We start from the raw sequence: 23,602 nt of genomic DNA, 5'->3' as shown, positions 1-23,602 counted from the left end.
AATTATTTTATGAAAATATGTTTGCTCACCATCTTTATTTAGGGGATAATTTTAAATTATTTAATAAGAGCGGTGGTATCCACAAACCTAACTTGACAAACAATTATTTGGCGACAAATAAAACACAGAAGATTGCCATGACATGGATTAAAAGAACAAAGAAATACAGTCGAACCACGAAGAACCAAAAGCGTAAAACTAAAAGTTTATGCAAACTTTCATTCACAAACATTAGGTTTTAACATGGAACCTGCAAACTTCACCAAACTCATGCAGCAAAAATACAAAAACCAAACTCATGCAGCAAAAATACAAAAAGCTTTTATTTCCCTATCACAGTACAAGCACGGCACAACCATAGGGGCCCTCGTATTCAACCCGAGTACACTCTCCGATACATTTCAGGACAAGAAACTTAGAGATCTTCAGGACCATTGATATCCTGCGCAAAAAAGTACAATTAGCACGTATAAAACAGCGACAAATATCAACATAATTTGTAACATATGATGGTGTAGATTGATTTGTGTTTTTACCTTGTTTGCAATCACGGCGTTGTCAGGAATTTCTAACTTCACCCCGGATTTTGCTGTGATAGTTACTTTCCCCTTCATTGAATAAAAAATATGGGAGACAACATTACTAGACTTAACAGCACGATAGTATGAAAAAAGGATGCGAAATGAATAATCAAGGTCGGGCATAGACCGAAATAATCCTTCGTGCTTGCCATTGTAATTTGCTGTCTAGTGTCTATGTGAAGGGGAATGTGTTTGGTGAAACTTACAACATGATTTTAAAGGTTTCCAGAACAAATTAAAGGAGATAAATAACGTGAATGGATAGTTAATAATCTATGTTGCAGTCTTGTAGAAAGGGACATAAGACGAGATTAATTTCAGCCCACGAACGAGCCGACCAACATGAATTTATATCAAAGTAAACAAATAGTATTTTCCTTTTTTAATCTCCCCATCCAATCTATTGCAACTTAACTAAGATTCAGATATCAATCTCACACCGACGTCAAATTCTTTACCATGAAAAAGACAAATGATGCAAGACAGTTTGGCTGTAAGTGTGTACCTTGAGAACAACACCAGCACCGAACCAGACATCACCAGAAACCTTAAGGCTATCAAGCTCAAGGATGCTGGGGATTGACTTGAATCGACTCAAGTAACTGCCAACCTACAAGGAAAGAAATTATCACAATTATCATCAGGTAGTTGGAACCATAAAAAAAGGAATTAGCTAATTTGACAACCGATAAATTAATAACCTCAGCTAGCCAGTCCGACTTGGGGTTGATGTGCTAAACTAATAATTCGTAAAACTTATAATATAATAAATTATAAAATAATCAAATGAAAAAAAAAATTATAAAATTATCATATAGGTCCAACGTAATATGTGAATTAATATTTCCTATTGCTATGGCTTATGTTTGTTTGGTTAAATGTTCACAAAATGGAATTATGTAGTACATTGAACAATGTACAATCTATTTTTGGGAAAAATAAGTAGATTCATGAACTTTACTTGGTTTAACAAATACATAGAATTGTTAGTTCGTAAAACGAGAAACTAAATACAATGTACAATATTGAATAAAATAAGGAATACCTTGCTGATTAAAGCAAGTTTTTCATTAATTGAAATTAATAAATTACTAATTTATCGATTATTTAATATTCCGCGAAATTAATAGATTTCCTTGGTTCCATGGCTATTAATTTATAGATGTTTAACTGTACGAAATATTCACCTTCTTAAATTCAGGCCCCAATTCAATAGTAGGATTTTCTGGATTTTTTCTCGCACTGTTCCGGGTAACAAAACCATCTTGTAATGTATAAAGGTCAGACTGCAAAAGAAGATAAATGCATTAGACAAGCCTCAAGTCATTATTAAAGATTCAAAATCTAGTGGTGGGAAAAGGAGGCTACCTGGACAAGAAGCAAATCGGAAGTTGCCTTCACAGGAAGGAATCGAGATCTTGGTACATTGATGCCAATAGCATTATTAAAGAACTGGTCATAGGTACGGATGAGTAAAATTGGTAATTAAATTACTAAAAGATCAATTTCTATAGAAATAGAACTTCAAGCTTTAACTTTTGATAACATCCTAAGATGATTTTTAAAGATGTACCCTGATTGCTGCACCAGCCGCGGTTTCTAGTTGAAGAACTTTGACCCCATCCACTTCCTATAAACAAATTTACGCATCAGAAAACCGGAATCTTGGAACAACCAGGCTTCATATAAAAAAATATACCTTTGGGTTTGGGATAATTTCCATCTTCAGTGCATCAGCTTCTACTAGCCTTTTAATTGCCTTCAAGTTCACCCACCTGAATGGTACTTTGTTAGCACACAATCGTATTCCATGAATGTTCTACAAGATTTGGGTTAATATTACTTACAAATTATTTGTGTTGAAAATTTTGAACTTCTCTATTGACTTGAATTCATTGACCTGTTTCAACGAAAGCACCGCATATCATCAACAACAAACTGTGCAAATGTAATTATCGTAAACAGAATGTACTTGTATCTGCAATCTGGGGATTCTAGCTATATTTTACATAGCTGCTATCAGCAGTGAGAACAAGATGACAGGTTAAATATTAAAGGAGGAGATAGGGGGAGTGAAAGAATAGAAACAGGACTTACGTGTTGATCAGGGACTTGAGCAATTTCCAGGAGCTGCACAACAACATCAGGTAAAAGAAAAAAGGTCATGCATAGAAAAAGTTTTCAAGGATTTTGCTTCGTACGGGAAAGGAGGCGCTTTAACATTGAATTCATTCCATTGTAAAGAAAAAATAGATTAACCAGAAGAATGAGCTTGGTGGCCGATTTGGTTTTCCTTTGACATTCACTTACTCAAAGAAAAAGGTACAAAACAGGGGAACTGGCTTATTCAACCTTGAACTAGGTCAACTAGCTATCCAGCCAGTTCGACTAGTGTCTTGCAAATTGACATTGTTTTTGGGTGGTAAGTTTGAAACCAAACCCTATATGTGAAATATAAGATCATTTACAATTTCATACTACCTCTTTATTTCAACCAACTACTTAAAATGATATGACTTTACTAAGAAGACAAAACTTCTTATTTGAAAACAACGGCTAATTTAAAAAGAAGACAATAAAACACAAATTAAAAACCATAACCACAACTAACCACAGATATAGTTGTCCAAGATAAAACAACACTTCCTAAAATAAAAGTGGCTTGAGAAAGTACACATTATAGAGATGTGGAGTGCCCACCAAAGTTTACAAAACCTAGAATGTTTTCAATATATCTTAACCTTATAATTGATACACACAAAAAAAGTACTAGTAATGGATAGAAATTCCATACCTGAACCCTGCCCTCATAAGAAATAAGAGTGCCGCCCTTCACATCGGCCAATGTTTTCGGTGTCACCTGCACAAATAAGAAACATACGTAGAAACGAGTTTAAAAGAGATAAGGTAACTAACCAATACTGGTAACCTTTTATATACCTCCATACAGTATTCATTCTTTTTCTGGATCAAATGGTGTAGAATTTCTATGGTAACCAGTCAGGGATAACAACATCCAAAAGGACTTCTTTTCTCAAACAGTGAATGAAGCAATAATATATCATAAAAAGTAAATAACTATAATCTAGAAATGTGCCAATCAGAACAAAAAATAGGATACTCAAGTCAACGACAGCACCCAAGTTGTCCGAGTTAGCAATAAACACGTACTCCTTACCCTGCAAAATAGACACAAATGCAGGAAAGAATTATACCTGGGCTATGAGAAAATAATTAAATGACCACAAAAAGCATCAAGAGACAAACCTGTGACAATAACAGATCAAGTTTTCCACTGTTCTTAAGGGATGGAAACACATCACCGTGGCCAGGAGGATACCTTCATGTGCATAAAATAATCATGAGTAGAAAGCAATGGAATTTGCATGAAATTTCACTAGATAAAAAATGTATTCCTATGAAGTACAGGGCTTAGGTGTTTTTTTATCTAGACCTCTAAACCAGAGTGCCAAGCCAACAGTCACTCCCATGACTTATAGAATGGTAAAGAAAAAAGATTAAATCATACAAGTAGGATGTCAATTAAGTGTACAAAAACACATAAAAAAAAGCTAAATTAAACACAACCATTTGAACAATAGCAGATACAAATTAAAGGAGACCAATAAAAAATGTACACCTAAAATTGTATGTCTGTACGTATATGTCTCATCTATTTCAAATGTATGTCTGTATAGTGTACACCTATAAAAAGTCCTGCAGTCTCCATAGTCATAGCACTAAATCATAAAGAAAAAAGGAGTAATATCAAAGGAAGAGAAAAGGTATAAGTTATACCATCCATCCTTGCCAGTCTGTCCTTTGGATGGCAGTGGTGAAAAATCTTCAACAACCAGACGAGGATACTGACTCTGTACACCCAAAAATCATATAGTAAAAGGTATAAGTTCATTGCTTTTAAGTATTTAATATGCACACATATGAAGTAAAAAAGGTGATCAAGATTCAAGAAAGGTGCCACAGACCTGGTTAAAAGTATGAATCTGAACATTTGACTTGGAATACTTCTCTACAATCTAATGGAGACAAGACCTAGTTAGTTCACGGTAAAATTTAAGGACAAAAACAAAAACTACAGCGGTACATTCTCAAACCTTTTGAGTATCATCATGAGTGTTGAATGAGTTCATCAAAAGCAAGGGAACACAGCTACCATATTTGTTATTGAGATTCTGTGACAGAATTAACAGGGTAAGTGGTATAAACACAAACACACACACACACATAGAGAGAGAGAGAGAGAGAGAGAGAGAGAGAGAGAGAGAGAGAAGAAGAAGAAGAAGACAAGAAGATAACCTCAATCTGGATGACAATCAAGTCCAGAAATGTCAACCCATTTCGAACTTCAATGACAGACCTACATGACAATAAAACTGGACATTAAATCATTGATGTTATTGAAACGAGATGGACAGTCAGAGGTTTATTACATTGTATGTATCTGTCTTCATTAAAAACATATTCAAACACTAACATTGAACCGAAAGAAAAAAAATTCAGAATCCAAGATTAATTCAGAATACAAATATCATATACACTTTTTCATCTATGATCTGATTTATAAATAGTAGCCTTTCACTAAAGGCAAAACGAACGTTTCACTTTATATTATCAAACCTTACAGGATAGTTCTGGTCTACATTAAATTACAAAAGTTAGTTTAGTTTGATCAAATTGTAATTGAATCGTGAGAAACGAATTAAAATTTGACATCAGGATACTATATATTTTATTTTTAATCCAACTATAATCAGGATGGATTTAAATCTTTTGACATGCAGCATTAACAGCCCCATTTTCATCAGAGCAGTTCATCTAGGAATTTGAATTATTCGATGCATTTCTAACAAGATGAACCACTGCAATACTTAAGCAATAGAACAACAACGCAAATCCAGTCATATAATACAAAAAGAAAATGTAATCACAACGAGATTTAAATGCATACTTGGGGCCAGTGCAACCCATTGTTGTTCCCAAACCTCCATTAAGCTTAAGCACAACAAGCTTGTCCAAAAGCTTCTTGATCTCCTCAGGATCTGCATCGATCAAGAATCCAATAAATCATAACCATACACAACTTACAATTAAACACTCGAAATCAAGAATTGAAAATGAATCACAATTAAGATTAAAATTACCTTCAGGAGTAGGTGCCAAGCCATCATAAGGAACGACTACCTCGTCAGTAGGAGTCTGGATCTTACTCCACTCCACATGCTGTGCTTCTTCTCCACTGAAACATGCATAGTCAGATCACATTCCATCAAAAAGCCAATCAAGATGCACAAATTCACACAGATTTGAGTGCCAAATTTCTCATCATTTTCTCATCAACCAAACAGAAAAATAAAAAACAAGAAAATTTGATTCAATTCAGTTAACCTGACGTAGCGAGAGACGAGGTTGATGAATCCGTTCTTCTCATTCTCGCTGCAAGAAAGTAAGAGATAGATCAATAAATCAGGCTCAGATCACACAGAAATCATGGAATTCCAGAAAAATGGATCCAACGGGAAACTCGACCGCCATTACCTGATCTGGCTCAGAGAAGCGACGTCAGATTTGAGCTTGTCGACGTTACCGGTAGCGACCGCAGCCATTGGTGAAGCAGCGCGAGAGCTTCAAAGTTCTAGAGAGGGAGAGATGAAGGTGATATGAGCTGTGTGAACGTTGAGGAATGAGACTGACTCTGAAATTTGGGAAATTTGGACAAAGTATTTGTATTTGGGGTGGTGTATTAATAAGTGAGATTTGGCCAAAAACTAATTAAATAATTAAATAAATAATAACTAGGTGGTATTTTTGGAACGGTGAGAGGAATATGCAGGCGAATAATACGATTTGGTCCAGCTTCGTCCGATTTCGCAAAATAGTAGCGCCCCTTTCACGCAAGGGGAAAGGAAGGGGACACCTCACCTCAATTCCCTTCCCCCGCGAGTTTTCGGTTGACGTCTAATCCGCATCTAAACTAACTGTCCGAAAGCAGTTGCAAATTCTTAACTCTTCTAAAATTTGTTACAGTGATAAACACACTCTTACGTTACTTAAGTAGCGTTATAAATTTATGTTATGTAATATGATTTAACTAATACTATTGTTTTACAACTAATGAAAAATCATGGTTATTCATCTCTTCCGTGTCCAAAGAGGCTATGGGGATTTCACCCCACTCGTGATCACGATCAAGCAGACTCATCAGCTCGAAGTATCAAACTCAAAACCTCACATATTTCTTAGTTTATTGAAGAGCCACAATCTACGGCTTTCCCACTGGGCCATTTGTGTGGTTAACTAATAATATTGTTTAGTTGTAGAGATTTTAAATTTGGCCAAGATAAAGTATTGTATTTATGATATTGTTATAAAATAAATCTTTCATATGATATTAATATGTAAAATCATATGTTATGATCGATGTACTTATAATAGTAAGAAATTATTCTCTTAATCTTCGGGATCAATAACTTTTGAATTTAATATCAAAATTGAAATTAGTGATGCATCTTTATTCGGTAGGCGATGAAGATTGAAGAAAACAGAAGCATGACGGAACTACGATTCTCATTATCTTATGAAGATATAACTTCCGAAACAATTTTGCCACGTCTAAAGTTTTAAGGCTTTTCTTTTGTTTTTCTTTTATTTTGTTTATCGGGGTGTCTTTCTAAGTTTTGTTTTTTTCTGGGGCTGTGATAGGTTGTCAATTTGTCAGATTCAGATATGGTTGTAGAGAAAATGATAAAGTCATCTAACTTCATGGTATCTTGGCCCATCTACTTTATTATACACACCCAACGGGATGAGATGACCATGGGGCCCATCAGTTCCCTTCCAAGGCTTCAACGAAGAAGGACCCACAAGTGTATTAGGAGGTTTTCGACCAAAAACTGTATTGGAGGCCCAATTGTTTAGCGGCCCAAGAGTCCAACGCGCACAATTTTTTGTTGTTCTAAAAGTCAAGGCACATACTATTTCCCCAAAGTGATGGGAAAGACATCTTCTCCGGATCTTTTCCACCAAAATCATTGGATTAAGTGATCTAAACCCTTAAAATTTGATTCAATGACTAAAAACAGGAGCCCCTTTAAAAGTTATAATAACTTTAACCGTTAGATCAAATTTTAAGAGTGTAGATCACTTGATCCGATGGCCTTGGTAGAAAAGATTCGGAGATGATCTCTTTCTGAAGTTTATATGTTGCTCAACTCTTTTTTTTTTTTTTGGAACAAACAGTATTATCTACACTAAAAGAAAAGGGGCAGGCTTAGCCTCACAATGGCCAACAATAATGTGGTTCAAATTTACATTTGTCAAGAGAGAACCTAAGACCTTTCACATACAAGTGAAGAGGAATATCACTAGATCATAATACTAAGTGGTTATATGCTTCATAACTTAAACATAAATAAATAAATAAAAACTAATGAAAATGGCTTAAAAACTTTGAGTTTTAATGATAAGGACAAAATAAAGGATAAAATGAATAGTACCAATATTGACTTTTTAGAATTAAAATATGGTTTTTCGTTAAAGTGAAAAGTACAGTAGGATTTTCGTTAAAACTCCCTAAAAAAATGTATTGATTAGAATTTTTCTTTTTGTCTCATGAACGAATTTAATGAAATCAAAAGGTTCAACGCTATTTTAATTTGAGTGTTGTTATACTCACCTAGCATCTCTATTTTTCACCCGCTTTAGAATAAAGATTTTATTAACAAATTTATTCTTTTAAATGACCATCAAAGACATGTTAATCATCTATGTTTTGCCACATGAATATTAGTTATTAACTCAGGAAAAATAGATAAAATAGAATGAAAAGGACTTGAGTGAAAAATGCCTTGTTCTAATTAATGCTGGTTTCTGTGCTAAAGCTGGACTCTGGATAGTAACCAATCTTAGGAATCCAATTTTTATCTCTGTATCAAGAACTCAATTATGGGATTTTCAGGGTTGGGATTCCTGATTTCGAATGAATCCCGCTTGTTTATTGATTCCTAGAGTGGTGGTAAAAATTCGAATCACTTGGAATGAGTGCAATTTTCATTCATCTCATTACATTCTTCTTACGTAAACACGTCACTTGGCTATTTAAGAATGAGTTAGAAGTCCTGCTCAAAACTCTTTGTATTCTCATCACATAGTTTTGTTCTTATGATCAAAACTATTCATATTATGAAAGATCCATGAAAGATCTATGGGAAAAAAATTAATCAAAATAAGATTGTTTAGCAAATACATAAATGGTTTATAATACTTTTAATTCATTTGGTACAATAGATTGATTAAACGACCTTATTTTATTTTTTTTATTTTTTTATTTTTTGCAAAGATAGTTTAGCATATAATATGAACATTTCTGATCATAAAAACAAAATTTTGTAATTCGAACACGAAGAGTTTTGAACTTTTGAGTAGGAGTTCTTAATCATCCTTGAATGAGCGAGCATTGGTCTCTCTTCTCCTATTTTCGTCCTCTTTCCTTCGCTCCTTTCATACTTTGCTTGCTGGAGGGTCCTCTTCTTGCTGCGGCTGTTGTTGGACTGCCGTGAGAGCGTGGGTTGGATCAATGGACGCCCAACAGAGGGCCTCAGACTCAAAGGTGAGATCACGAGAACGCATGTCATTGAAGGAGGGTAAGAGTGTTGTGTGTTTTTATACTTGTGTGTAGAAAAGGGCCTTAGCCTCGATTGTTGTCAACTGACTATTCTCCAAATGATCTTGCTTTCTTAGCATATGTCCCCAATGTTGAAGATCAAGCCTTGAAGGATGCCCTAATCAAAGGTTGGAGGAGGACTGAGGTTGAACATGACTTTAAAATTCATTGCATTAGTCGTTTCGCATCTCATTTGTTGAACTTATTAAAATCAAATAGTAAAGACATATTGCTAAAACATTTACGTCAACAACTGAACTTAACATCATAGAACAGATTGATCAAATAAAAGTGTTTGTTCACACATCTATATTATTTCTCACACATTCTTGCTAATCTTTAGTTATCGAACTTTTTCGATTCATTCGATATGATGGTCGAAAATAAAAAAAAATATGTATAAAAAATTAAAAATAAGTGTGTGAATCTGTTTGGCCCAAAATAATATTGTTGGGCCGAGCAGCAGGATGTGCTCGGCCCAAGGTTATGTCATACTGTGGGTCGAATGATAATTCCCGGGCCTGTTAGCAGGGTCGGTCAAGTCCTACCCTAAGTAATCTGGATAAATAGAAAAGGTCGAGGGAGTCCTGGTGCGACCAGGATTCCCGACCGGCAAAGAATAAAGCCTCGAAATGAAGGAAAATTCAGAATCCCAGTGGGAGTAGGTTTGTTCGAGTTAGAGTTGAAACGGAACAAGGACTCCCAATCCGAATCAGAATGCGAATCGGTCTCAAGGAATGGGGTGCTATAAATACAAGAAATCATGCAACAGAAAAGCCCCTTCAAATCAGCATACAATTGCCCTGCGCAAAACCTCTCAAATACCTTGAGATTTTTCCTTTTCCTTTTCCGCCGACATACCTTCAGTTTGGATAAACAGCACTGTGGAGGCACCCGGCGAGCATCTTCAGTTTGGACAAACAGCACTGCTGCCGCAGAATCAGCCGACCGAGAAGCACCTTCAGTTTGGATAAATAGCACTGCGTCGAGGTCGACCGGTTACCTATCTAAGTTTCGGCCGAGAAAGGATTTCGAACCTTTGTTGGCAGAGGTCACCTTGTTAGCCTTCTCGGCATAGTCAGGTGTTACAAATTACATTGCTCGGTGTACTGGACGCCGAGTGATTTTATGATTGGATACTCGCAAGTAAGTTTCAGGGTTCGGCATTCCGACGGCCGAACTACGTTTACCATTAAGACATACATCACATTTGAGTACCTGTGCCTATATAGTTTGGTCTCGATTCGGCGTGCTTATACTCTTACGAATATAATCACAGTGACCGAATCGGGCTCCGACGATTTGTGAACTCCACAGAATTAGTAGCCTTGTCTTCAGGCTATAGAACCCAGAGACCGAGAGTGTTCCTTCATCGGTCGCAATCGCAAGATAGAGAAGTCAACGACGCGCTCAACGCGACATCAACAAATTTTACTTCTCGGCCAAGCTCAGCCGACGAGTTGGCACGCCCCGCATTCAACCGAAGGACGTAGTTAGCTTGTTAGTTACTCGGCCTGCGCGCCACGTAGGTTTTGTAATTTTTAGAGGCAACATAATCACGCGAAAATGTGATGAACTAAAATTTTAAAAATTAATTATTTCAACCAAGGGCTTGGGCCCATGAAAAACCATTTGAGATGCGACTGTAAGTCTGAATCAGAGTGAAACATTCATCTTTCAACAAATTAATATATGGGTGTTTGGAGAATTCACACAAGGAAGGGGATCATCTTCAGATCTCTTACACCAAATCCATAAATTCGGACTTTGAAATTTTAACGATTAAAATTATTATAACTTTTAAATGAACTTTTGTTTTTAATTGTTGGATTAAATTTTAAAAGTCCAAATTTATAAATTTGATGAAAGAGATCAGAGAGTATCTCTTGAATTCAACCACAGAATGGCCTTTGTGCTAAAAATTGAGCCAAGATCCAATGACAATGTCAGCTGCTGGGGTGGAAGGCAATGTGAAAAAAAGTTCAGAAAAAGGAGGTCACCAGTTTCAGACATAAAAGCGAATATCTAATCGAAAGATCTTTAGAGCCAGATTCTCTGTTCTCGCACTTCTCATAAACTCATATTCTTTTTCTATTTATGCGATTGCGGTTAAGGTACGTTAATATTTTATATTAATTTTTTTATAAAGATAATAAAATAAAAAAATCATAATAATATAAAATATTAACGTGACTTAACCGTAATCGTAAAAAAAAAAATAAAAAAAAAAAAGATGGAAGTGAATGAGAAATGGAAAGGGCACAAAATCTGTCTCCAAGATCTTGAGCCTCTTGCTGGAATTATGACTGGAGCATTCCAGTCCTGCGACACCTGGCAACCTCTATTATTACCAAAACACCCTTCTAAAACTTGTGGACAGAAACGATTTACCGGCTTACTATTATTATACCCATGGGGTGGGGCTCAGCTGAGACACAGAGGCCTAGAAGCATCGTTCGGTTCCTGGACACGTGGCGGCGGACAATGGAACTTTTGGCGGTCAGTGGCGATGACTTGGAGAAAAGCGCAGGAAAGAAAAGAGAAAGTGCACCTGCTCAGCTCAATCTCCAACTTTCAACCGCACATCCTTTTTTCCTTTTTTTTATTTTTTTGGGATTTTTTTTTTATGTATTCCCCAGCTCCTGGCCTACCTTTTGTTTCTCTGTCCTCCTTGCAAGCAAGTTTATAAGACAGGAATAAAAGTTTTATTTTTAATTGTTAGATTAAATTTTAATAATTTGAATTTTTAAATTTTATAAATTAAAAAGAAATGATATCTAAAAAGAAACTCTTTCCTATTTTATAGGCTGCCAGATACTTTAGCTTTTTATCTACACCACAAAATATCATCCGGACTCCGGAGCATTTTTCAATTTGTTTTTGTTTAGGTTCTTGTGCGTGTGGTGACGTAGTGTACTCGCTTCATGCAATTTCACATTTGGAATTAACTTTTTATTTTTATTTTTGATTTTAAAAATTTCGCTCAGCAGCTTTCGAACTAATATATGTATTTTCTAAAAGAAAGCATGACCGTATTTTTTTTTCAAATGCTCTTTAATTTACAAGCGATATAAAATATTAAAAAGAGGGAGATAATTTGAATCTGAAATACAGTAAATTGAATGAATGCACTTTCAAAACTATAGTTAATTGTCTCTACTCTTAATATTTGACAAATAATGGTTAAATTTGTAAAGAGCTATGCAGTGCTAACGAGATTAGATATTAGTTCAAAAATTGTGACAAACAAAATGAGTCTTGTTCTCTTGATTACTTAGTGACTGAAGATATATTCTTGTTGGATTTAATATCAAGAGTTGGGACTAAAAAATTCAACAAATATTTATTTATTCTCCATTTTTAATATCAAATCTTTGAAAGAAGAAAAAGTTATTTCACTGAGACGTGTAAGAAGTTATTATGTTGCGCTCCAAGCTTAGTATGACAAAACAACTATGGGGTTGAGACATATTTTCTTGAATACAAGAAAGTTGTAATTAATAAATTATCTTCATAATAGTGTAGAATATCACTTTTAGTAAATAAATAAAATAGAAGAAGAAGAAGATTTGGAAATTCTCTTTCTCCAAAGTATCCAACTTTTGGAGATAGAAGTGAGTTGGTTGATGAAGAACGTGATGTGTGAGCCATTCAAGCACGACTACGCTCTTGCAATGATTTTCATTGCGAGTACAGCTTTTGCGCATATTTAGCCAATTTCGACTGAATTTTCATCACAAGCGGCACCCAAGAGGGGGGTGGGACAAGACAGATGTCCGCCACGCGTCGATGGCCTCCTTGGTCGTGAGCCACATGATTCCATCCAATTCTCAACCTTTCTATTTTCTCACAAAACAAAAATAATAAAAGAAGTCCATGGAAAATTCATGTGGTAAAATCCGTTAAAATATATAATTTAAATAGAAAATTTAGTTACCTTTGAATGACTAACAATAGCGTCAATAAATTTTTTACGATTGGGGCTATTTTTTAAATAGTAATGCTAGAAGGATTAATTAGTAAATTAATTTTGTAAATTAAATGACATGGAAGTTATAAGTGAATTATTACGTAAATATTAATAAACATACTTATTTTTTTTTAATAACATATTATTTAATTTGTAAATTTAATTTACAAATTTAATTTTTCTATAATTATTATTTTCCAAGTACTCTTTCAGCACGGGATCATGTATCCAGTTCATCAAGGAAAAAAAAAAAAAACAACGGCCACAAACCCTACACCTATTCAACAATCTCTGTCTCTTCCTCATTTGCTTTTAACTCTCCTCCTTACTTGCTTTCTTCTTCATTTTTTCTGTACTTTTTTATTCACTTGGGGTTTTGCTATTTCTGGCATCCAAGTGAAACCCAGTTTCTTGTTTTTTTTTTTTTCGGAAGCAAGAAATCGACTCCAATTTTGGAGGACCGGAGAGCTGAAAGCAAATACGGAGGGGTTGAGATTGGGACAGTGATAAAAAAATGGGTCGGGGAGCGTACAGCACCGGTTGGTTGAACCGAAAGAGTGTAAATTTATGATTATTTTCTTGCTGTATGAGCGTGAGGAAGACAGAGACAAGGATTTGCTGCGGTTCTTACAAGCCGAAGGGGTGAGGAGAAACGGTGTCGTAACGGGGAGAGCTGAGGAAGAGGTCAACTTTGCTTGGTGGGTGGATTAATGGGATCTTCAGACATGGCTGCTCAAGTATGCATCCACAAATTACTTATCTTATAATATAACCTGCATACTCTGTTTTATTGAATTTTTTTATGGATCACTGAAAATTCCATTTCTGTTGTGATTTACTTTTTTTTTTATTTTTTTATTACAAACGATTTATAAACTTTTTAAAATGACTCTTGATACTTTCTACTTTATGAATTTATTTGAATTTGGACAATTTCTGGTATTTCTTTGAAGAGGAGGATGAATTGAAAGAACCCTTTTTCTGAATCTGTACAATTCTTTAAAAAGTTAGAAAATTTAGTGTTAGATTTTTAATTTTGTATTGTTGTTATGTAGGAGGAATTTGGTAGTAGTGGATCAAATGGTGTTGATTCAGCTGGCACTGGGATCTCACCGAGTGCCGGTGGGGTCCAGTTTAAGGATGATCAGTTCTCTAGTGGAAACGACTTTACTCCCAAGGTTTCAATCTAATAATTTCAATTTTACTTTGTTCATTTACTTTTTGACAAAGCGATATTCTAGACTACTCGAATCTAATCTACGGGGAGGGAGATTCAAACTCGTGCGAGGGCTAACAAACCGGTCTAACGACCCACATCTGCATTTTATTTTGTTGATCAAAATTATGATTAATTGTTGTAACGTGCGACCTTCGTTCACCTGCCCTCCGTTTCGATTTTATTAGGTGAGAAAACCGTACACAATCAAGAAAGAGAGAGAGAGGTGGACAGAGGAAGAGCATAAGAAGTTCCTTGAAGCTTTAAAGCTCTACGGTCGAGCGTGGCGAAAGATAGAAGGTAAGTTTTGCATTAAAAGCATAAAAAAGCAGCATATTGATTTGTTTAGAGTTGCTGTAATGATATCTCAGATGTAAAAAGCTGGCTGAGATTGCACCTCACATGCTTGTTTGAACAGATTCGATTTCTGGTTTTAAAGCTTAAGATGTTAAATAATAGCATCCGTCTTACGTTTACTGAAATATTCTGTTCGAATGACAGAGCATATTGGCACGAAGACTGCGGTTCAGATTCGAAGCCATGCTCAAAAATTCTTTTCTAAGGTTGACCAGTCTTATTTCAGTACCCCCATTTTCAACCATAATATCTATATCCCCATCTGTTAATGTAAGTTAAACTTTATTGAATCAAGGCATGTAAACCATTCGGGGAGGAGGGTTCATGCGTTCTTGCTTGATGTTTTGTTCCGACTCCTGAAGTCTTTCTTTCTTGTAGGTTGCTCGTTACCCGAATGGTGGAAATGCAACCTCGGAAGAGCCTATTGACATCCCTCCTCCGCGACCAAAAAAGAAGCCAATGCGTCCTTATCCCCGAAAACTTGTACACCCTCTTGATAAAGAGACCTCAATTGGAGAGCAGCCAACAAGGTCCCCGTCTCCAAATTTATCTGTTTCGGAGCAAGAAAACCAATCTCCCACATCAGTATTATCAGTTATTGGTTCAGATGCACTGGGTTCAACTGATTCAAATACACCCAGTGATGGTTTATCCCCCGATTCATCTGCTGCTGGTGTCAATAGTGAGAACTTAATTCATTCTGAGCCCAACCCATTACTTGAGGAAAGCGGATCTCCAATAAACAATTGTTCACTTCCTAACAAGCAATTAACAATGGTATATGCTTGTTTGTTGGCATATCTTTCAAATTTTCAAAACGAATAAGCCTTTTATTTGATATTGATACTCTACTGGTTGTGTGTGCTGATTACATCCAGAAGCTCGAGTTATTTCCCACGGATGATGTTGATGCTAGTGGAGGTTCAGCCAAGGAGGCATTTGCCCGAAGCCTTAAGCTCTTCGGAAGGACTGTATTAGTCAGAGACTCCCACAGACCGTCTTCTCGAGCTGCAGGAACTTCTCAATCACTGCCTTCTGATGTGCAGGAGGAGAAACCTGTGCAGACATCGTTACCATTTAACTTTACGGATATGCAATCTGCATCCGGGAATGTAGAACATGTTTGGGATAATTTTCCCTATGGAGGACATCAAGGCATCTACATCATGCAATTTCAGAATCAAAACTCAGATGCAGTAGAATCTGGTACTAATGCTTATCCTGTACCGTGGTGGACCGTTTGTCCGCCTTTTATTCCATTCCATAAGCAGCAGCAGCAGCCAGTGAATGAACATGTTGATTCTAAGAAAGTTGATGGGGAAGGTTCTTGTACCGGTTCAGATGCCGGATCAGCCAGTGATGAGGAAAATCGTGACAAAGACGATGAGACGCAGGGCGATCATTATCAACAGGTTTCTGATAAAGACGGAGAGCCAAACTCAGTTCTTCAGTTTAAGGCGAGCGCAAACTCAGCCTTCTCGAAAATAAGAGCAAGCACTGGAAAGTATAGAAAAGGATTTGTACCGTATAAAAGGTGTATGGCCGAGAGAGATGCCAAGTCCTCCACAGTGGCAACTGAAGACGGGGATGGGAAAAGAATCTGCCCTTCGTTATGGCGTCCTCCTGTGTTAGTCAAGACTCAAGAGGCCCTGCCCTTATTTCACAGAACAAGTTAGGAACTTGGTCGGGTACCGTAACCGTATAGTTGAAGACGAATAGTTGAAGAGGACGTTTATCATTTTTGAGCTGCTGGTACTACAGCCTTCGTATTGTTACTTCTATTTTTTTTACTTGTTTGTAACTGTGAGTTTCTTACTTATAGACTCGGTACTGTTAATGTTAACACAAATGAGCACAAAGTGAACAAACAATTGTTCTCCATGTTTGTGTGGACAAGCCTTTGATGATGATCCTGGGATGCTGCAACACCATATTTTCGCCATACTAATTGGGGCATTGGTAAACAAATGAACTGATGGGCTTGGACTTCTAGCCTACTCAAGTGGCAACACTCACTGGGCAAGACCCAACACTTTAAATGGCGATCGAGTCGTGTTATGATATACCCGATATCTTAACAGATTGTGTTGTGTTTGTGTTATCTACATGTCTACATGACAATATCCAATATCTTAATGGATTGTATTGTGTCAACCCTTTTAAAATCAATGGGTAATATGACTTGACTCGTTAATTTAATGGGTAATATGACTCAACCCATTTTACCCGTTAAAGAAAATATATTTTATTTCGATAAATAAACATCATACTAAATTATTAAACATGCAATATCGACATACCATATTATCATATAAATATTATTTCAAAACATAAAGATGAGATAAGCCTGTGATTATGGTAGAGGCTTAGACGACAAAACGACAAAATGAGACATAGAGATGGCGATGGGAGGGAGAGAGAGAGAGCGAGCGTCGACATAGAGAGAAGACAAATGGAGTCGAGTTGGTACTGAGAGTCTGGGAAAGACATAGAGTGAAAGGGTATTAGAATCCAACGGTAAGGATTTAATCTCACTTATATGAGATTAGATCCTATGCTATTGTGGTTGGTTTTTTTAGTAGTTCAAAATTATCAAACCAACATTTTTCTTAAAGGGTTATCTGCAGGTAAATTTATTCTGATATATTATTTAATGGATGATCTGATAACAATCATATTAGTTAACGTGTTGATCGAAAATTTGTTTTTTTGTTTTATTTCATTTCGGATTAAAATAAGTTAGTGCAATAAATTGTCAAGTATCATCTCAAAATCAAATGTCTAATTAACTTAGATGAGCTAGCTAATAACTCTTAAATCAGTCAATTACGGACGTCACGTTTGCTTTAATGAATCATCTTCGACCATGAGAATGTAGTCATTCGTCGACCAAGTAATTCGAGCTGTTGGATTTATGCGCGAGCACTTGGCTCATACCATGCCACAAGGTTTAACCTGCCTTTTCTCTTTCTTGGTTCCAGTGTCGGTTTTGGGTTTGAAAACCTGTGTCATTACACAGCCCTGGGGCTCTCTAAAAAGCAGGTCAGTGGCCCTTCTTGCGCCCTTTTGAGTCTTAAATCATTTTGAGTCACTCACACACAAACGAGGATTCCCTCCGGATTTTTTTTGTGAAGACTCTGATAATTTTTAAATTTTTTTATTCATTGTATATCGTACGGTTATAAATATTTTTAAATACTTTTATTGAAAAATAAATATGAATGATATCTGATGAAAACTGACCGCGTTATATACGATGAACATACAAGATTTGATGATCTTCAGGATCCTCATAAAAAGAATCTGGAGAGAATCCTCATTCCTCACACACCAAGTGGGTTTGGGCTCGTCCGGGTTCAATGAGTTTGATTTTTATTTTTTATTTTTTTTGGAGCACATCTATATTTTTATACTAAGGAGAGGAGAAGTTCGGTTAAGCCATACAAAGAACAGTCTAATTTGATATCGAATTCACCATCCACGAGATTCGAACAAAAAACCTCTCACTTTCCAAGTGAAGAGTCCGGAATTATTTCGAAGCTCATTTTAAGCACCGTGACAATTAATTAAGCTATTTAATTAAATTTCAATCCTTATCCCAATTAGTCACATTACTTATTTCAATAGGGATGTGATATTAACACATCACTTTTTACTTTTCAAACATTTTTTTAATTTTTAACTGTCGGATCAGATGAATTGAAAAATATCAACATACATAAATTAACAAAAAATATGTGAGTAGTAAAAAATGGTATGTAGATAGCACATCTCATGTCAATATCGTATACCGAACATAACGAAGGAGAAAGCTCGACTGCAATCAGAAAGGAGAAGACTCGTTCGTATTGATGATAGATGACATGGAATACTATGTTAATGGCATTTCTTTTCATGTAAAAATGATATTTCAAATTTGGACTAGCAAACCACAAAGTACTACAGTCTTGTAATATTTTTTTTTCACTCATAAGTAAGAGATCTTAAGTTCGATTATCGCTAAAAGCGAATTTGAACCACATTATTGCTAGCTCATTATGAGTCTTTACTAACTTCCCCCTTAGTATAAATAATATCGTTTGTTAAAAAAAGAAAAGAAAATTAAACTAACAATAATGTGGTTCAAATTGTCTATTTTAATATTAAAATGAGATTTTTTTTTCTTTTTGTTTTTTTTAAAGGGGAACAACTAGTGGCAAGTCACGGTTATCCACCATTTTAGGAATCGGGAAGACTCACAGAGACATTTCAGCCTTCCCTGACTATAAATCTGGCTTCCACACCAACAATGGATTTCGAACCCGAAATCCTCAAATTTTAATTTGAAAAAAAACCTTACAATCCATATTTTACCATTAGATCACCTGTCCGTGATTATCAAAATGAGATTTTAAGTTGAACTCTCACAAATTACTCATTTGATATCAGATTGTCTATTATAATATCATTGCATTAGAAAATTGATTAATAATTAAGACAATTAGAAGACAATTAGTGGTGCGAGCCGCAACGTGAGTGACAGCGTCCGTCCCATGAGCCTAAAAAGCGAAAAACACCATTTAAATAAATAAATAAAATGCAAAATGTTTTCTCTTTCCGTCTTTACCTGTACTCTGTCTCTCCCTCTCTCTGGATCACTCTCTCACTCACTCATTCACACAAATCCTTCCTCGAACGAGAAAGCGATTTAATAACGCCGACGACAGAAAGCCGACGGCGTTTAAACAAAGAACGGCTGAAATGTCGCCGCCAGCTCTCGCCCTGCTCCTCCTCCTCCCACTCGCGCTCGCCTCCACCGCCCTCTCCCACTTCCACTCCTCCTCCCCCTTCCCCACCGCCTCCCCCTCCCTCTACGACTGGACCTCCGCACGTGCCACCTACTACGCCGCCGCCGACCCCCGCGACAAGGTTGGGGGCGCGTGCGGGTACGGCGACCTCGAGAAGGCCGGGTATGGGCTGGCGACGGTGGGGCTGAGCGAGGCGCTGTTCGAGCGGGGCCAGATCTGCGGCGCGTGCTTCCAGGTCCGGTGCGTGGAGGACATGCGGTGGTGCATTCCTGGGACGTCGATTATCGTGACAGCGACCAACTTCTGCCCGCCGAATTACGGGTTCACGGCGGAAGGCGGGGGCCACTGCAACGCGCCGAACAAGCATTTGGTGCTTCCCATCGAGGCGTTTGAGAAGATCGCTATTTGGAAGGCTGGCAATATGCCCGTCCAGTATCGTAGGTTGGTCCTTGGACTTCCAATTTTGTTGCCCTCTACTTTACTCTTTCCTATCTTCATTTTCCTTTTTTACCTTCTTTCTCTGCTTAAAATATATTTTTGTTGTCTTAAATGTGAATTATTATTGAAAATGATGTATGTGTAAACACGAAAATTCGTGCAACGAATAACAGAAGAGCACGTGAACAACGAAATTTCGATGTCTACAGTATTGGAAATGGTACCATTAATATTGTTGTCTAATGGGATTGTGTCCTGGGTTCAAACCCTTCACGTCGCCTAATGTAGCTAAGAATAAGAATATCGCATGTGATAAACTGCTGTAGATATGAGGAATTCCTTCGAAAAGGTGGTCTGGTATTTGACCAAGATCTTTCAATATATAGGCTTTAGAGATCGATTTTCAATGCTTAGTATGGCGTATGGTAGTTGCAATTTGGCAAGTGATTTTGCTTAATTACTAATAAATTGAGGTTGCTCATAAAAGCTGTGAGAGTGTGGCTGTGCACGACAGCATTTTAGGGTTGAATTTGAAGATGTATGGGGAGTGTTAATTACAAATTTGGAATTAGCTTATAGGATACCAAGGTGGTTTTAGTCAAATAAGAACCTGAGCCGAGTACGGCATTCTTAAAGGAATATAAAGGTCAAAGAAGGTTTTCTGGTTGCATATTTGATGGAACAGTGTTCGATTTTCAGGATTCACACACACCATGTCAGAAATTGGTGGCACCTTGGCATGTGCTGAGGCATGGGAGCTCACTCACCAGTCACCAGACAAATGAGGCATCTCACCTCATATTTTCAAGAAAATGAGCAAACATTGTCCAGAGTTTCATTTTTTTGAACTATGAAAATGTTAGCCTGGATTGCAAAATCCCCTTTTTGTGGTTTTTTCTAATGGAAAAGAAAGAATAATACGTAAGACATCACGACAAAATAAGATGTGTTTAACAGCATCCCGATGCCTACTGTCATCCTGATATATTTTCCTCTTATTTTTGTTCATTGTGCTTGAAACAGGATCAAGTGTAGAAAGGAAGGAGGAATTCGTTTCACCATAGATGGTTCTAATATCTTTATCTCAGTGCTCATCAGCAATGTGGCTGGTGCTGGAGACATTGTTGCGGTGAAGATCAAGGGTTCAAGAACCGGCTGGCTTCCAATGGGGCGGAATTGGGGCCAAAACTGGCATGCAAGCGCCGATTTACTGAACCAACCTCTTTCTTTCGAGGTCACAAGCAGCGATGGGCGCACAGTTACATCTTACAACGTTGCTCCCAAGGCTTGGAACTTTGGGCAGACTTTTGAAGGGAAGCAGTTTGATTCTTAAAAGCACTGTTTCAATGAAATATTGCAAGAGAGACCAGTTTTGTATATCTTCCCTTTTTTGTTGCTTGTTCTATTTTTCTTTTGGTAATGAAGTACAGTTAGATTGCGGATGATGTTGTTGTACAAAGACCTATGCCGAAGCTTAACTATTAAAGGGACCCCGAATGTAAACTGATCTTAAGGTAGAGGTTGCGGAATATGCTGGTGCTCAGGGATGCACGGTGATAGAATCGCAAGGGATTGAGATAGAACCGCTCTGTTGCTACGGTAGCTGGGGAGTTCTCTGGAGCTGCACAGCGGTCTGATGATGAGAGGGTGTACCGGCGGAGTGTAGTTTGTAAGTACTGATAAATTGCTTGGTTCTGCTTCTGGGGTGGTGGTTGTGTTGATTGAAAGTTCATGATTGGATATCAAATTTATTGCGGGAATTTTGTTTCGGTTACATATAGTTTTGCTTGGCATGTTTACAATTGTGCTTGCTGCTCACAATGGATAGCGATAAATTTCCGTTACTGATTATCATGCCTTTCACCACATCGTGCGGTATTCGCACAAAAGTCCCGATAACTCCCACGAACCTAACGATATGTTTACTAACCTGGAATGAGAATGGCGTGGGGAGGAGTCATTCCCATTTCAGAAAGAGAAGCAAATCCCATCAACTGCACAACTTAAGTTGCATCCAACGTGTGCACAGCTGCATGCCAAAACAACCGTTACACTAAACTATTACATAACCATACTTTACTAAACTGTTCAGCCAGATTTGACCATCATATTCAGTACTGTAGAACATACGATACATGGTACGTGCAAACCAAGAAACACCACGAAATTTGCTAGGCAAAAACACAATGATGTAGGACAAGCAACCATAGCGAAAAGGTAGAGAACACTAGCATCAGACTAGCGGGGATTCTAGGAATCGCACCTACAGTTAGATTGCACCACAATCCTTGAGAGAAGCTTATATTTGCTAGAGATAAGAGTTCGTAATGAACCTAGGGTTCTATGACTTTTGGACTCCTCAATCATAACACACTTTACTTCATGGTTTTCACATTTCAACAAAGCATAGAAGACTGATAACAACTATGAGTTCCAGGCTTCCCTTACAATCAAAACATAAATGAAAGATATAAACAGTGTCACGTCCAGCACGATAAAAGCCATAAAAAAACTTTTTGGGTGTTGCTGTGTAGCTGCAATACAGACCACATGAAACAACATCCCATGATTGATCCCACAGCATATTCAAAGGTTTGGGCACCCTCTTCTGCGTCTCCTGGCATTCCCCAAAATCCCAATTCCAAAATACAAACCATTGGGTAGGAACCTTGAAACACCACTGCATATTAAGAGCAAATACGGAGCTAGTACCTTCCATTCCAACCTGCTTGTTAACTGTCCTTGCATAATCAGGGTTCTACGGCAAGCCAGAAAACTTTACTTTCTTTGATACCTAATCATTTATTACTGTTTTCCCTCGTCAGTTTAAAGAATACGACCCTAAATACAAACATCTTTGGATTAACCCTCCCCGACCCATTCTCAATCCCAGAAAAACGTTGAGTCCATCAACAAGGTTTCGATCCAAAAATTTATTCTTCTGGATGGATAGTTTCTCCCCATTTGTCTTCTCTTCCTCCTTGTATCTCATTACTAAAAAAGCCAAGGAACTGTATTTGAATTCAGCTTCCAGACAGGATGAACTTAAAGCCAAGACTATTTTACTATCTTCACAAGCATATTCAATATCATCCTTCTAACAGAAATTAATGACGTTTTCCCATCCGATAAATATACAAGTTCCAAGTATACGTTCATACCTGGAGGCAAACAATATGATGCCAACGCAGCCAGCTTGGTCACGTTGTAGTATTTTGGAAGGTGTCACTAGTATTCTATACATAGCAAGGTTATACTTGTTTAGCTCTCCTCTACAATTTCCTAATGAGAATACAATTTATGAGTCAACTTTAACAACTTTTCCTAAAGAGAGCAGCTACTTTTATGGATACTTAGTCCATAAACCTTAAAAACATGTAAAAGCTACAAGCTTCATGTGCACTGGATTTCTTACGAACGAAAACAGAACATAACTTCAAAAAACATGGTGCAAAACCATAAAACTTGCTGCGGAGTTAAAGCTAGCAAAGAAAGCACGATAGAATTGAAACAAAAAAACTTTTCGTGTCTGCTGTGATCTACGAAAGTGTGAAAAAAAAAAGGGACAGGTAC

General features: G+C 37.0%; 3 protein-coding genes across 3 annotated transcripts; 2 read left to right on the top strand and 1 right to left on the bottom strand.

Moving 5' to 3' along the window:
• Positions 1 to 193: 193 nt before the first annotated feature.
• On the bottom strand, positions 194 to 6,420 carry LOC103956806 (UTP--glucose-1-phosphate uridylyltransferase). The gene is made up of 21 exons (XM_009368849.2): positions 6,138 to 6,420; positions 5,988 to 6,035; positions 5,744 to 5,838; positions 5,551 to 5,641; positions 4,899 to 4,959; positions 4,697 to 4,774; positions 4,568 to 4,618; positions 4,380 to 4,453; positions 3,849 to 3,921; positions 3,703 to 3,760; positions 3,522 to 3,568; positions 3,376 to 3,441; positions 2,679 to 2,711; positions 2,429 to 2,481; positions 2,281 to 2,356; positions 2,155 to 2,211; positions 1,950 to 2,033; positions 1,769 to 1,867; positions 1,087 to 1,191; positions 537 to 608; positions 194 to 442 (listed from the first exon to the last, which is right to left on the bottom strand). Exons 1-21 carry the CDS (start codon positions 6,203 to 6,205, stop codon positions 416 to 418), a joined length of 1,416 nt encoding a protein of 471 aa, XP_009367124.2. The 5' UTR covers positions 6,206 to 6,420; the 3' UTR covers positions 194 to 415.
• Positions 6,421 to 13,541: 7,121 nt separating this feature from the next.
• Positions 13,542 to 16,685, top strand: LOC103956805 (protein REVEILLE 1-like). The gene is made up of 6 exons (XM_009368846.3): positions 13,542 to 13,968; positions 14,287 to 14,409; positions 14,636 to 14,747; positions 14,949 to 15,010; positions 15,183 to 15,581; positions 15,683 to 16,685. Exons 1-6 carry the CDS (start codon positions 13,942 to 13,944, stop codon positions 16,478 to 16,480), a joined length of 1,521 nt encoding a protein of 506 aa, XP_009367121.2. The 5' UTR covers positions 13,542 to 13,941; the 3' UTR covers positions 16,481 to 16,685.
• A 2,702-nt stretch (positions 16,686 to 19,387) lies between these two features.
• Positions 19,388 to 21,471, top strand: LOC103956804 (expansin-A13-like). The gene is given in 3 exon segments (XM_009368845.3): positions 19,388 to 19,441; positions 19,443 to 20,032; positions 21,053 to 21,471. Coding segments are annotated over 3 exon segments (954 nt in total). The 3' UTR covers positions 21,363 to 21,471.
• Positions 21,472 to 23,602: the final 2,131 nt, after the last annotated feature.

This window comes from the organism of the source record quoted next, unplaced genomic scaffold (assembly GCF_019419815.1).
Source record: "Pyrus x bretschneideri cultivar Hongxiangsu unplaced genomic scaffold, Pyrus_bretschneideri_v1 Contig41, whole genome shotgun sequence".
Taxonomy (NCBI): Eukaryota; Viridiplantae; Streptophyta; class Magnoliopsida; order Rosales; family Rosaceae; genus Pyrus; species Pyrus x bretschneideri.
This window is presented reverse-complemented; position numbering and strand designations above follow the sequence as displayed.

Coding starts and splice junctions, on each gene's coding strand:
- LOC103956806 (XM_009368849.2), bottom strand. CDS start 6,205: ATGGCTGCGGTCGCTACCGGTAACGTCGACAAGCTCAAATCTGACGTC. Junction 6,036..6,137: donor GCTTCTCTGAGCCAGATCAG/GTAATGGCGGTC, acceptor ACTTTCTTGCAG/CGAGAATGAGAAGAACGGAT. Junction 1,192..1,768: donor TGGGGCCTGAATTTAAGAAG/GTGAATATTTCG, acceptor CTTTCCTTGTAG/GTTGGCAGTTACTTGAGTCG.
- LOC103956805 (XM_009368846.3), top strand. CDS start 13,942: ATGGGATCTTCAGACATGGCTGCTCAA. Junction 13,969..14,286: donor CTTCAGACATGGCTGCTCAA/GTATGCATCCAC, acceptor GTTGTTATGTAG/GAGGAATTTGGTAGTAGTGG. Junction 14,410..14,635: donor GAAACGACTTTACTCCCAAG/GTTTCAATCTAA, acceptor CGATTTTATTAG/GTGAGAAAACCGTACACAAT.